Consider the following 15,056-nt stretch of genomic DNA (forward strand, 5'->3'; position numbering starts at 1 on the left):
CAGATTCTATTTTCATGCCTCTTACTCCCCAGTCATGAAAAATAACAAGAAAGCTGATTCCCCTTTGCTGGTCACTATCTATTTAAAAACAGCTGGTTGGGTACCTTGGGTTGTGCAGTAAAATGTTAGGAGAGTTTTATGATTAACCAAGGCTTTAGTGGTTTAATTTATGCATACAGAGTGTTCAGGATATTTCATTGGGACCTAAATTTTACTGTGCCTTATTTTTTTTCTTGTAATGATGGTACTGACTCTACAATAAAAAAACTTTACCTTTAAACTGTATCAATGATCATACATTAGTAGAAAAGTTTAATTTATGTAGCAGAAGGGAAAATGTGAACAATTAAATTATCTTCCAGTCCATGTTGTCTCTTTTTATTAGCAACTCTAATTATTGCTTCATACATCTGGATAGATAATATGCTATTTTTTATGCTTCCTATTGTTATGACATATGGCCATTATTAGCTATTAACTGGTTCTTGTTTGTTTGTTTGTTTTTTGTTTGTTTGTTTTTTAAAAAAATGATGTCATAATGGAGGGCTTTTATTAATATGGCTCAGAAATATAAACACACATATATTAACTTGGCCTTGTAAATTTTGTAAAATCTCATGTTTTATGTTTCAGTCAACAAAACATTTGGTCATAAATGTCCAAGGAAATCTTTGGCTTTAAATCCCTCAGACTTATGCACAATATAATACTCATTTGAACATAACGGTGAGATTTCTTAATGGATAATGCATGAGCGAATGGTACATATTGGAATCTGTACTTTTTAAACAGCCGGATGCCTATGTATGCTGATGCGGTGTACCTTTTTCACGGTTATGATGCCTTCCTGTGTGTCTTTCTCAGTTATGATGTCAAACATATCAGTCCCATCACCATCAATAATTCGGTATTCAACTTCAGCATTTTTCCCCGTGTCAGCATCAGTCGCCTTCACACTTCCAATGGCTGTGCCAACCGGGGAGGATTCAAGTACTCGAAGATGGATGGTGTCTGCGAAGAACAAAAAAACAACGGGGGGAAGGGACAGTTCTCGATAGAATATTGAAATTTAACATGTTATGAGAGAATATTATAAGTCTTAAACTCTAGATTAGATGTTGACTAGTAATACACAATATAAATAATGTTAAAGTCTAGGTACAGAAAAGGTGGAACTGTGGCGTATTTGGTGATGTATATTATGAATAGTGAGTACCAGCCTCTAACTGTATTAGGAATTCTGGTTTTCAAAATGAGCATGCTGAGTTTTTGCATTTGCACAAATAACTAGAGATCAGCTTTGAGTGCACATATGTACCTGTCCTCATGCAATCCTAGCAAATTATAAAATAAGCAGTGAATATTTATATTTAATGGTTTTTCCTTTTGTATTTAGTTATACACTACTACTCAGCTTATTTCTACTGCCAGGCAGAACATTACAAAATTCCATGAAATCAGCCATAATCAGGGAGAATTCTATTTCTACTCGTGACAAGAGAAACAAAGGATAGTCTGTAGCAGAAATACAAAGATGCCCTTCAAAGTGTCAATACAAAAACACTAAATTGTGACAAATTTCCCTCCATTCCAGAGCAAAACAAAAATTTCCCCAAGCCCCGGAGTGCACAGATGTGCTTCCAGCATGAACAACCTTTACTGCTAATGAGACTTGTATTTTACACTTGTTCACTATAGATTACCCACAGATCAGTCAACCTGAAGCACCCTTCCGTTTATAGCACCTTCTTGCTCATAAACCTTAAGCAATTCTCCTTAATCTACATAATAAAGTGAAGATCTCTTAGGCATTCGTGCTCTTACCCAGTATATCGTTTCTACTGCATTTTCCTTTAGTCACTTCCATGAAAGATTTGCACCACTCTGGACTGTTTTTTTTTTTCTTTTTTGTCAACGCTTAATTTCCTATACCTCTCTTTATATTTTTTGCATGCTATTTGTCTCACATAAAATTCTCTCTCCCACCCCCAGCCTCCACCATTAAAATAATTACAATGAAATTAACCAAATCTGAGAAAACGGCACTGTTATGGGCTGAGTGTTTGGGCATCTGTGCCCCTCAGCATTCATATCTTAAACCCCTAACCTGTACTCTGTACCTCAGAATATGACTGTATAAGAATGCAGGGCCTTTAAGTTAGTTAAGGTGAAATGAGAATGTGAGGTGGGCCTTAATCTAATATTATATTGTCCTTATAAGAAGACAAGAGTTAGACATAGACAGGTACAGAGAAGACCATGTGAAGACGCAGGCAGGAGATGGCCATCTACAAGCCAAGGAGAGAGGCCTCAGAAGAAACCAACCCCACCGACACCTTGATCTTGGACTTCCAGCTTCTAGAACTCTGAGAAAATAAGATTTTGATGTTTAAGCCACCCAGTAGGTGGCACCTTGTTATGTCATCACTAGTAAACGAGTACAGGCCCCTAGCCCCTACACCTGCTTTAGGGAAGTCATTTCTTAGGAGACATCATGAAGAATCAGTTTAGTTTCTACTACACTAAAGTGAGTCTGTTAGCCTGTATTCTTTATTTTTTTACTTTACGTGTTTTTTACACTTTTCTCTCCGTCTTTGGTAACACACTGTTCAAAGCAACTCTCAACTCATTTCCTGGCTATTACCTTACTGGCTCTCTTGGCCTTTGCTGGTTCTTCTAGCAATAAATGCCTGTCGCTGGATATTCAGAAGGCTCTCTCACTTGCTCCTTTCATGTAACTACTCAACTGTGACCTCCTCAGGTGCTGTCACCCATAACCTTACTGAAATAACCTTACTGAGAATACCACTCCCAACCATTCTTCATATCATTTGCCACTGCCAGGCATTATTTTACTTATTTATTTGTATGTATCATGAGGATATACTACAAAACAGGAACGTTTTTTTTCCACCATTACATTCCCACTGTATTTTTTGAGTGTCGGAGCCACTATATATATATATATATATATATATATATATATATATATATATACTAACTTAAGTATTGGAAAATGAGTAATTTCCTAACTATTCTACCAGCTCCCTTATTTGGTCGAATCTGATTAAATCTCAGATATTCTCTACATGCTGTAGCTACACCCTTTGTAAAACAGTAATCTCATCAATTACTCAGATTAATTACTTAGATTAATTATTCAGAGCTTTAAAAGTCTTTGCTCCCATCATGCTTAAAATAAAACCTCCAGAGGCTGGCCCTCCATAAATGGGCCCCCCCTTTCCTGTCATTCTTTCCCTTAATCCTCTCCATAAAACTGGTGACTAAACGTTTTTCCAATGTGTTTTTCTTACTTTAATTTAATACACTTTATTTCTTATGAATGATTGTCCATACAACTCTGCCTGGCAACCTCTGATTCTTCCTCTTGACATGTATACATATATCTATTTCACTATGCTTTTACCACAGAACATCATCATATGTAGCCTACTTACTGCAAGAACTGTCTTTAAAAAAATAAATCTTATAGAAGCAGCACCTCAATACATTGCTTTATTACACAGTGGCAGGTGTTGCCTTCCTAAGCTACAAACAATGATATCACTGCTCTATTGAAAGCACTTATTATTGATGTTAGGATAAATTCTTAATTTCTTCATTTGGTTCATAACGTCTTGTAAAACCTGGTTTCTGTTAAAATCTTCAGTAATGTGATTATCTTTTCTCAAGTCTAGAGTGTATGTGAAATACAGCCACACTAATGTTTTTTGAATAGTGAATATATTCAAAAATTTTAATAAAAGGAGTAATTCATGCTTCATAATGTGCAAATATGTCAAAGTGCCAAAAAAAGGAAGGTAACTATTTGTATTTGAAATAAGAAATCTAATTATGTCTTTGATATAAAAATTTAAATAACACTAAGTTATTCTCATTTAATATGCTAGGTGATCTTTGTTTCAGAAATAAAATACCTGCATCCTTCAAAAGTAATTTAGAATACTGTGATATTTATAATATTAGCTTTTAAGATTTTTCAGCATAAGAGAAAATCCTGTACCATAATAGAATAAAAGTATTTAATAGAAACACTAAGACTAGGATTGATTACACAAAACTTTATTTATAAATCCATACTTGTAAAGTAGCTGCACATTTTTGTTTTAATTGCTGTCACTCAAAAAGTCCTAGAATTCCATCCCACTAGCGTGAAATACAACCCTAATGCCCAAACACTGGCCACGACTGAAAGTGTTTTCCTATAATATAAACTAAATCTTCTTGGAGATTTATTGTTTCTAAATTTGAGGAATGAAAGGGAAAGTGAGACTAGGATTTCCTGAGACAGAAATTAAGTGCCATTCCAAAGACTAATGAGATCATAGACAAGTACAAAGAAAGCAATCAACTTGCTTCTCCTAGCCAGCACTGTGAACATTTGATCATCTATAAGATAATTTAGTTGATTAAAATACATTACATCAGATGTGGTTTCGGGCAATGCAAACTAGCTAATTCAGTTCAACTTCTTAGCCGAAAAACAATACTTTAGATCCCAGGTAGAGGCAGAGACACACATTTGAAGGTATTAAAAAAGTACAAGCACCAAATCAAAGGGAAAAGAGAACCCAGAGAAATAAGTAGAAAACTGAAGCCTGCTTTTGGTGTAAGGATATTTGGTAGTTTTACAAAACTGTTCTTTATTTTTATGGTCTCTTAAAGCAAGGAGGACATGCGTCAAACTCCACTTAATCCACAACGTGGTTACTGAATGGTAAATTGTCTCCACAATAAACTAAGACTGGTAAGTGTTTTAGATTCAGTGGAAAGGTGACCGAGGCATAAGCCACCCTGAAAAACATTTTATATTCATAAGACGGGTTCAGATGACCCCGGAGAGCTATATTTTTACAGACACAGGCAGCTTTAACTGCTAGGGAAGAAAGATGGCACTATGGCATCACAACACGAGCGGTGAAGGACCTCATCACAAGGCAGTCTGACACCATTTCAGGGAGAATCTGTGTGTGGACAACAAAACCGCTGACATGATACCACCTGGGAGGACCCATCTTGCCTAACTCCCCTCATACCATCTCCCTCCACTGTACAAAAGTGAGGGACATGATAGCCCTAGAAAGATGTGTTACAGCTCAATGAAAATATAGTTGTAAATACTTAACTCATAAAGCCACAAAGGGAGGCAATCAATGGAGTCAGGTGTCATAAGATACAGACCATCATGTCAAATACTTCTTGGGGTACACACACCCCCTCCACATGCAGTTTTACATAAACACATATGCATACATATGCACATGTAAATATACACACATACATATGTATGTACATACACATACGCAAAAATATATTTATATGTACATATGTGTGTATGGAGTCTTAGCAGGCTAATAGATATTTAATATTTTAATGGAATATCTCATCAGCACTCTTTACAAATAAGCTTTTGAAATTTCCCAATGAAGATAAGTTCAGCCCTGCCAGAGTGCTGCAGGTTTCTGCCTCAATAATCACAAGATCTCCCCTCCCAATGAACATCACAAGTTTCTTTACTTTTTTATGAGTGTTTTAAAATTCTTGAACTACAAAATATTAAGTCATATCCATATATTAATCAAATTACTTTACCACCAAAGACAGCTTTAACCTACGTGGGAGAGGGGTTACACTGAGGTATGGTAATTTCCAGTTTTAGCCTGCAAGGGCCCCTTCTTATTTCCTTCACACATGCAAAACTTCAGATAAAAACTCTGAGCCTGTATCTTTTTGGTTATCTACAACATTCGTAAACTTACAAAAAAGTTTCTAAAACTTGACAAGTAAATGTAGCTGAATATTTTAATGATTTTCAGTCAGGACAGAATGTCTAAAACATGACGAATGATTATGAAAGCATAAAACACAAGGTTGATAAATGAATCTGTACTCAAATTAACAACTTCTAGAAATAAAAGATAATAAGAAAGTGAAATATGTTACAAATAAAGGGAAGATAATTTCAGCACCCATATTGACTTAGTATGTCTAAAGGTCTGTAAGAAAAGACAGATTAGAAAAATCAAGAACACAAATGGAAAACTATTTACAGTAGCGGAGACAAGAAAGACAAATAAAGAGAAATATACTGGATCTTAATTAAGTAAATGCAAATTTCACACCATTTTACACCTACTAAATTAACAAAAATTAAGTCTGACAAAACCAAGTGTTAACCATGTGGTATAATAGGAACTATTATGCACAGCTGATGGGTGTTAAATTTGGCACAATTGCTTTGGGAAATGTATTCTTTCCCAAAATACATTATGTATATAGTTTCCTAAGACTGCTATAAAAAAAGTACCACAAACTAGGTGGCTTAAAACAATAGAAATTTATTGTTTTATAATTCTAGAAGCTAGAAGTCTGAAATCCAAATCTGACAGGTCCATGCTTTTCTTGATGGTTCTAGGGGGAGAATCCTTCTTTGCCTCATCTAGCTCTCGGTGTTTGCCAACAATTCTTGGCATTCCTTCGCTTGGTGATGCATACTCTAATTACATGGCCATCATCCCTGTATATTTACATCATCTTCCCTCTGTGCATGTATCTCTCTGTGTCCAAATTCCCCTTTTTTTATAAAGACACCCGTCATCCTGGATTAGGGCCCTAACCCTAACGACCTCCTTTTAACTTGATCACCTCTGTAAAGACCTTATTTCCAAAAAAGGTCACACTCTGGGGTACTGGGAGTTAGAATTTCACAATATAATTTTAGGGGACAAAATTTAACTCATAATTGGAAGAATAAAGGATTATACAATGTAAAGTTAAATATTAGCACAAAGATAACCGAGCAATGAAATCTGTATGAGAATAGCTGCATAAATGTCATACAGAATTACTGTTGTTTTAAAAAAAAAAAAAAGAAAGAGAACCCAAATGTCAAACCATGAGAATAGGTAAATATACTGTTATATAATCACATGTCATAACAAAATACAAAAGTGAACACTGCGAGTTATACTTACGTGGGCAAAATATAGATAAATCTTAGATGCAGAATTCGAAGTGGAAAAGCTCAAGTTTCAGAAAATTATATATAGTGTGATACTAGTTTTATAAACCATAAACAACAAGAATTCAATAATATTTTGTTTAGGGGCATATATATATATATATATATATATATATATATATATATATAAAATCTCTATATATATAATGACAATGCAAAGAAATGAGTGTCAGCCCCAAAACAAAAATGCTAAAAAGCAACAATAAGGAAAAGCAAAACGCAAACAACAAAGCAAATAAAAGCCTCCAGCTGAAATATCAACAAAGCAACTAATGCGAAGTCGTCACATGCGGAATATATAAAATATATGTAGATTCAGTGCACTTTAAGTAGTCATAAAAAAATCTCACTAGAGAATAACTATGAAAAGTGGCTAAGTATATTCATATAGAGCCAAAACTAATAAATACATGTTAATAATATAATAGTTGAAGTTAAAAAAAATAGAGATGGCTTAAACAAAAGATTAATTATCCAATGAGAGAATTAGTGAGCCAAAGGATCAATGGAAGGAAGTATACACAATTACAATCTAATATATTGTGAGTTTGATAATAAAAGGAAAAAAAAAAAAAAGACATAGACCTAAATGTCAATAGACCTGTCAAGGTAACCCCTGATCCTACAAAAATATTGAGCAATGTCATTAAAATTTGATGATAAAATTTTGAGCCTTGAATTCTCACTCTAGCCACCATATTAATGAAATGTGATAACCCGATAGTTTTAGACTCAGCAAATCCCCCTCCCTTTGAGCCTTTTTTAAAGAATCTAATGAAGAATGTGTTCCAGGAAAATAAGAGGATACTTCAAGATAGAGGAATAAATACATGAGACCCAGAAAGCTATGTATCCAATTAGGAAAGTAAAAGAGAAATGGCGGATGGCAGGTTCTCCTGAGCTATGGAAATTAGCTAGTCCATGTTGGAACAGAAATCCTGAGGGCTCCAGGTTGGCCTCTCTGAATGCTGCCAAAACGAAGCCAAAGTCTACAAGCTATTCTCTAATAAACTCTGAGCAGCTGCACATTCAGCACATCTAAAGCAGAAACCTGTAATATTTGGGGAAATACAATTTCGCTAAAGAGGATCACTAATAATTAATAATAGAAATTATTCTACGGACCATAAAACGCTTGGCTTTTTCTCTTAAACTTCTGAGCCAGAGTATGCTCTATTATACATTTTGGCACAAAAGGCCTAAATTTTACAATGTTAATAGTGTCCTATTTTGATAAGTGCATTTTGAAAGTTACAGGTTATTTTTAGACAATAAAAAAAAATCTTAGATGAATCTAGTGCTTTAGCGAGAAGGTTGTTGGGACAGAAAGACAGAAAGGGAGGCTGAGAATGGTGGATATAAAATAATTTTCATGGCCGGCTGAGTGGCTCAGTTGGTTAAGAGCTGGCTCAAGAGTGTGAGGTCTGAGCAACAGGGTCGCCGGTGCGATTCACGGCCTGAGCTGAGCTTCCAAGGTGGCAGGATGGCTCAGCTAAAAAAAAAAAAAGAATTTTCATAACATATTATTTATATTTGTTAAGACAACAAAGAGAAACTGAATAAAAGTGATACAATTATATTTGGATGAGAATAGACAGATGTTACTAAACTCCACTTTCATCAATCCTGAAAGGAAGTCAAAAAGTAATACATAAAAATAGTTCAACATATAATAAGAAGATATTAGTTAGAGATTGTAGCTTAATCTTGATGAACTAAAAAATGCAACAGTTTAAGGTTTGTTCTGTTAGGATTAGAGATATGGGTGAGGAAGAATGCAAGGGGTGGTTAATTTTTCTTTTTTAAAAATCATCTGTGAATTTAATATTTTGATGCAAATTATTTTCAAAAAATTAAATAGGAAAACTTCCTGATGGTATTAGAGATTACCAGGCTATGGTCAAAGTTTCTATATCATGTATATGCATTTAACAGAGAGAGAGAGAGAGAGAGAGAGAAAGAAGAACAAACAAAAAAGAAACCTTTTTTGTTTTATTACTTTTTCTGTCACATAGATTTCACTGTTTTAGTATTGTTTCGGGGAATTTGTTCTCCCACTTTTTATTTTTAACTTGGACATTTTTAAGATTGCTTATATTTTTAGACACATGCTTAGATTCTGAAAATCTGTCTGCTTATTGTAATTCTTGTTACAGATCCAAAATTATCACTACATTTTATTTGTTGGTTGGTGCAGAGATTGTTTGCATTATACAATTTATTTCACTTTAATTAGAGTAAGCTTTATCTATGTTAATTTTCATTACCTTCTGAGACTTAAATGGAAGGGATCATGCTGTATTGGTTCTTGTTATAATAAGCCTAAATTATGTATCCATTCTCCTCCACAGTAATTTATTGGAAGGGATACACACACACACACACACAACACACACACATACACACACACAGTAGGTGAGTTGTGTGTGTGTGTGTGTGTGTGTGTGTGTGTGTGTGTGCGCGCATTCATGGGCATATATATCTTTATTCTTCCCTGAAACATCAATAAAAGTGTTTTCAGGGCATTCCATGCTTTCCAGAGAAACTGTGATTAAGATTGAGTCCATTCATCAAAGTAGTATAGATTCAGTTCTTCTGTTAAATAATTCAAGCAGCTATATTGTAAAGATATGTATGTTGTATACACACATACAATACACACATCCATGACTGCTTTGATTAGATAGCAACTTTAGTAATTAATTAATACAACAAATATTCATTCCGAAGATATAATTCAATAATGCTTTTCTGGAATTACGTTTATGCTCATAAACCAATTTGGGGACAAGATTTATTAACTCTATTTCAAAGTTAAAAAGTACATTTCTGTATTTTAAATGTATGAAAGGGATATTCATTTGTTCTTTTTATTTATTTCCAAGATTAGTCTGTTGACCTCAAGTATCCTAGTTTGTCAAGCAAACTGAAATCATTTTAATTAAGATCCTGGTGTTTATCATGTAGGGCTAGCAGCAGGAGGGGAGCCAGAAAGGAGACAGAGGTTGTCATGTATACTGACGAAGGGTAAGTTGCACCTGTCGGCCCCCTTAAGTTTCACCTTTCCTTAAAGACCTTTATTTGCATACTCCTTATTTTTTATCTTACAGTTGATGGAGCTTTAATTATGTGGTATGCTCTCCGTTTTCCTATCAATTCCAACTTACAGTTGTTTCAAATTCACTCCCAGGTGTCAGATCGAATCAACTGTTTCTCTGCATTAATGTTTAGAGCAGAGAAGTATTTCTTCCTGGTGACTATGTTCTCAGTTTAGATATCGATTTAAGTACAAAGGCATGAATGTGAGGAGGAGAGAGGAGACTGCCCTTCTGCATCACATGTGGAAATTTATATTTAGTGGTTAAAATCTAAAAAGTAATATCGCAAAGGCTTCCTAGGGACTAAGCAGAACATACGGCTCCATAAATAAGTGTAACTTTGAGACTTACTGACAACCTCACACAACACTGGAACTTTCATTATTAAAGATTTCAAATATATCTGATGTCTTTTCAGGAATCAAGACTAACTATTACAGGTCACTTGTTTGACAAAAAAATGTTCGCAGTAGGAGGGCCTTTGCACTTGAATATTTTTTTTTAAAGCTGCATATTTGTGTGCTAGAAATTGACAGCTCAACGTAAGAGGCTTTGGAGGAAAGACACCATAGACCAAGTAAGAAATATGACAGGGTGACTTCTCAGGAACAACAAAAGAGATGCCAGAAAATAACCGAGGGCAACAAGGACAAAGTCAGGTTTGGGGCGTGGCAACAAATAGTTGCTGTTTTGTTTTAATAAAAAAAAAAATGAGGTTCAAAGGGATACTATTTGTCTTTTTCCTTTGTTCCCTGCCCTTGTTTCTATTCATTTACATAAGAACCCCACTTTTTCAGAGTTGAGATTAAAAAAAAAAACACATATATGAATCAATAAAATAATTCAACATTAGTTTAATTCTTTTATTTGCTTTGTGTGTAATCTTATTGTAACGTCTCTATGCTGCATAATAATCTCAAACAATACTTGCTTTAAGAAAAAGTGACACAATTATGCACGTTTATAAACCATTCCATTGTATAATGTTTAAAAGATGTTTTTTAATGAGCTTAACAGGAAGAAATTAAAAACAAGATAAAGCTCCTTGGAGGAAATTGCAGAGTAGTTAAGGAAATTATGCAATGCTAAATGGGCATTTAGGAGAAAGGAGAGGAGAGCTCAAAGTCACACCAGAGACTGACAGAGGATTGAGGCTTTGGAACTGAAGCCTCTCACCAGAGAAAAGACAGAAACCTCAATTTGTGAGCCCTGGAGACAGGATCACCAACTTAGCTTTGGGCGTTTCATTTAAATTAGAGCAACAATGAGATGCTGAACAATGTCTTAGTTTCTTGTTCATGCCACTGAGAAAAGCAACAAGACAAAAAGCTTTTAGAGAAGTTGCCATTGATCCCCAGACTCGGGAAACCATCCCGTTATATTTCTTTAAAATTGTCTCCAAGTTGACTGGCATCAGTGGATACACGCAATTGCAATGTGTAGAAACATGACACGTATATAGGCTTGGGGGAGGTTAATCTAACTTTAGTCATTCATAAACATATTACATTCTACCAGGTACTCAGTCTCTTTGCAATGCGTCTCCAAGTAGGCATACTAAAAACTCTGCAAAAGCAGTCTGAATCTAAACATATTTGCACAGCTAGTTTTATATCTATTTATCTATATCAATGCCTGCCCAGGAGTATTTTCCAAGCTTGTTCTAGAGCAGGGGTTCACAAACTGCGGCTCGCGAGCCGCATGCGGCTCTTTGGGTGCGTAATGTGGCTCTGAAGTAAACTTGAAAATGAAAATAAAACTATCATAGTTTCATTTATAAAAAGTTTAAAGGATATTATTCACATGATGGTGATTTCATTTGTTTTATGGCTCTCGAATATTTTTTAAATTGTTGTGAGGGACACGATTGGCTCTTCGGCTCAAAAGTTTGCGGACCCCTGGTCTAGAGGAAACCAGAACACAGAGGAAATCCCATCATGCAAAATGCCAAGTAGTTTAGTTGATGGCAGCTTTCCAATGGAGAGTCCCACGTGAGTTTTCGTGTAATTTCCATGCAACACTCTTTCTCTTTAGGGAATTACGTGTTTCGTCACACTTGGGGAATTGTATATTTCCCTAGTTATGTCACTTTAAACATTTAGCTTCGCTGAGATCATGCATGTCTGTTTCCACTTATATGTCATGTATGCACCTCATTTCGCCAACTATTAGATATTTAAACCCACTATCCTTCGATTCAAAATGTTCAAATCGAACTGAAATCCCTGTGTTTTTCTTCACAAGCTTTTCTGGTAGAATGCTAGAAAGTATTTTTCGCTCTCCTCTCACCCTCAAACCTTGAATCGACCTAATTACTAAGTCCTGTGTATCACCCACTTGAATATTTCTCAAATCCCTACTCTCCTTAGCGTTAGTTCAGACTCTCATCAACACTTGCTCTTCTGATCCAAGCCGTGTGCTTCATTGCTGCTAAAATAATTAGTCAAAATGCAGAACTGTGCCTGGTGCTCTCCTAAACAATGATCCCCTAGAGAATACATGTGGCATTTTAGTTTTGTATCCAACCCTTTTCGTGATGCTAACACTGCCTATATTTCCAGGCTTACGGCTCACCACCCCTGCTGCAAACCCTGGGGCCCAGCCGTAGCAAATCACACACATTTCCTTGAATGCCACCTTTGTTGCTCTGGTCCTCCCTAACAAAAATGCTCTCCCCTCAATGCCCCTCGTTTTCTTGCTTAGAAAACTGTTAAATAATATTCTCTTTCTTTCCTGATCTCCTTACTAAAGGAACTGAAGAGTATTTTATTTTACGATGTGTTTTAATTGACAAGTATAGCATACATGTTATTGCATCATTCTCCAGTTATATGTGTGTACATATATATACACACATGTGTATATGTATATATACTTATATTTATATCTATGTGTGTGTGTGTGTGTATATATATATATATATATACACACACACACAAAACCAATATCTACATACAGAAACAAAGAGTGAGACAACATATGAGAGAAACTACAAATCACAATGTAACAAATTAAAGGTGTGTGTGTGTGTGTGTGTGTGTGTGAGAGAGAGAGAGAGAGAGAGAGAGAGCGAAAGAGAGAGATTGCGTCTGCATAACCTTTGAAAACGCAAACCATTTACGAATGTATCCTATATCTCATTTCTCACTTTAACATTATGAGTTTAATATTATTTCCTAACATAGTTCCTACCACATTGTAGGGCTTCAGTCAGTGTTTAATAAATCAAGGAATGCTTTGACCACATTATTTCTTTGTAATTCTTACTGATTACAGGCACTGGAACAATGGCGAACATCCTACAAATATTTGAGGGTATTTTGGTGGTCACAGAAAAATCACAGCTACATCTAACAGTGCTTTTGAATATAAAAATATTATTTTTTCTGGATAATAAAAAAAAGGAAAAGAGCCATTTTTAATTCCCTTCTTTCTCACGCTAAAGCATCTTCCTTGGGAAATACCTGGCTCTTGCTCTAGTTGAAATGTGCTTGATAATTTTGAAATATGCAGATCAGCCTGGGGCCTACATTATCTTGGAATCCCCAGCAGAGGGGAGGTTGACTCTATTTACAGAGTGAAAATCAGCACTTATTAAATTAAATCTCTCTTGTACTAGGCAAGGATTAAAGTAGTCTCACAGCTCACTGCATGCACACGTCTTAAATCCCTGTGTATATCATAGAGACACTTCCTTGAACGACCATGGATCATGCAAAGTTGTTTATTTATCTGTCCAAATTTGTTTATTTAACTGATCCCAGTAAAGGAGCCAGTCGAGTTTGGTCCTCAGATATTGAAAGAGCACCAACCAGCAAAGGTTTGATTTTTCTGTGTTTGTATTAAACAGCATAAACATTTTAAGAATTCAGTATGCACGACCTGAAGTTGTTCCTATAATCTATATAGTAGTGAATCACGACATTAACTAAATTTGGGATACACGTGGGATAACAAAGACAGCCTTTGCTATACCGATTTCTTTCTTGTTGTAGTGGTTAGAAATACAGATTTAAAAGTCAAAGAACCTGGGTCCCCAAACTTTTATTTATTTCCCAGCAGACTTAAGTTTGTTTTAGTTTTTTATTTCTAACTAACAAAAAATTATCTATCTCATACAGATGTTGTGAAGACTAAATAAGTTAATATTTTTACAGAGGGAGCTAAAAAATGTATACATATTTTAAGAAAGGAAAAAACTGTATTAAAATTGTAATACTCAATATATACAAATAACAAAAGATGAAACAAGTCATGTGTATACATTTTTTGGCACCCCCGGTATTTTATTTTATAGTGTTTAATGCATACTGTAACACTGTGCCTATCAATATTATTTTATCCTGTTGTTTTATTTTATTTAAATTTAGGCAAATAGAAAAATCCATATTTATATATTTCAATGGGCTAATTAAGTCAGTAGCCAATCAAGGTAATTCAGATAAAAGAAACAAACATAGATATGAAATATCTTTTAGGCTCTGATTGATTGTAGAATCGTTTAATATTGATTATGAATTGGCTGCAGGTGTGCATAATCTTTAGCGATAATTTGGAGCAAAATATAAAGAGATGATATCAAAATACTCAGGAAATTAGTGTCCCATTAAATTTACTTGCACAACCAAAATGTCCCATCACCTATTATTAAATATAAACTTTCCTACAAGTAAGTAATTCTGTGTTAACTTTTCAGAACAAACAACTTAATGGTGAAAAACTGATTTTTTTCTACTATTTTCAACAATTGAAAAAATGTAGTAGATAGCAATAAATTCACTCTTTTGAGTGTGCTTAGGATAGATCTCGACACTTATGTATCAACTTCTCATAAATTTGATATTGATTACCTACATACAAAATATCCTGAAACATATCTTAAGAAGATCAAACATGAATGCAAATATGATCACTTA

At 34.7% G+C, this 15,056-nt stretch overlaps 1 protein-coding gene across 1 annotated transcript in view; it reads right to left on the reverse strand.

Moving 5' to 3' along the window:
• The window catches only part of CDH10 (cadherin 10), a 64,564-nt gene that overhangs the window by 30,033 nt on the left and 19,475 nt on the right, over positions 1–15,056 (reverse strand). The window contains exon 5 of the mRNA XM_019634220.1: positions 824–1,011. Within this exon, the coding sequence (XP_019489765.1) occupies positions 824–1,011 (188 nt within the window). The remainder of the gene's footprint in view (positions 1–823; positions 1,012–15,056) is intronic.

The sequence above is a fragment of the Hipposideros armiger genome, unplaced genomic scaffold, assembly GCF_001890085.2.
Source record: "Hipposideros armiger isolate ML-2016 unplaced genomic scaffold, ASM189008v1 scaffold_1548, whole genome shotgun sequence".
Taxonomy (NCBI): domain Eukaryota; kingdom Metazoa; phylum Chordata; class Mammalia; order Chiroptera; family Hipposideridae; genus Hipposideros; species Hipposideros armiger.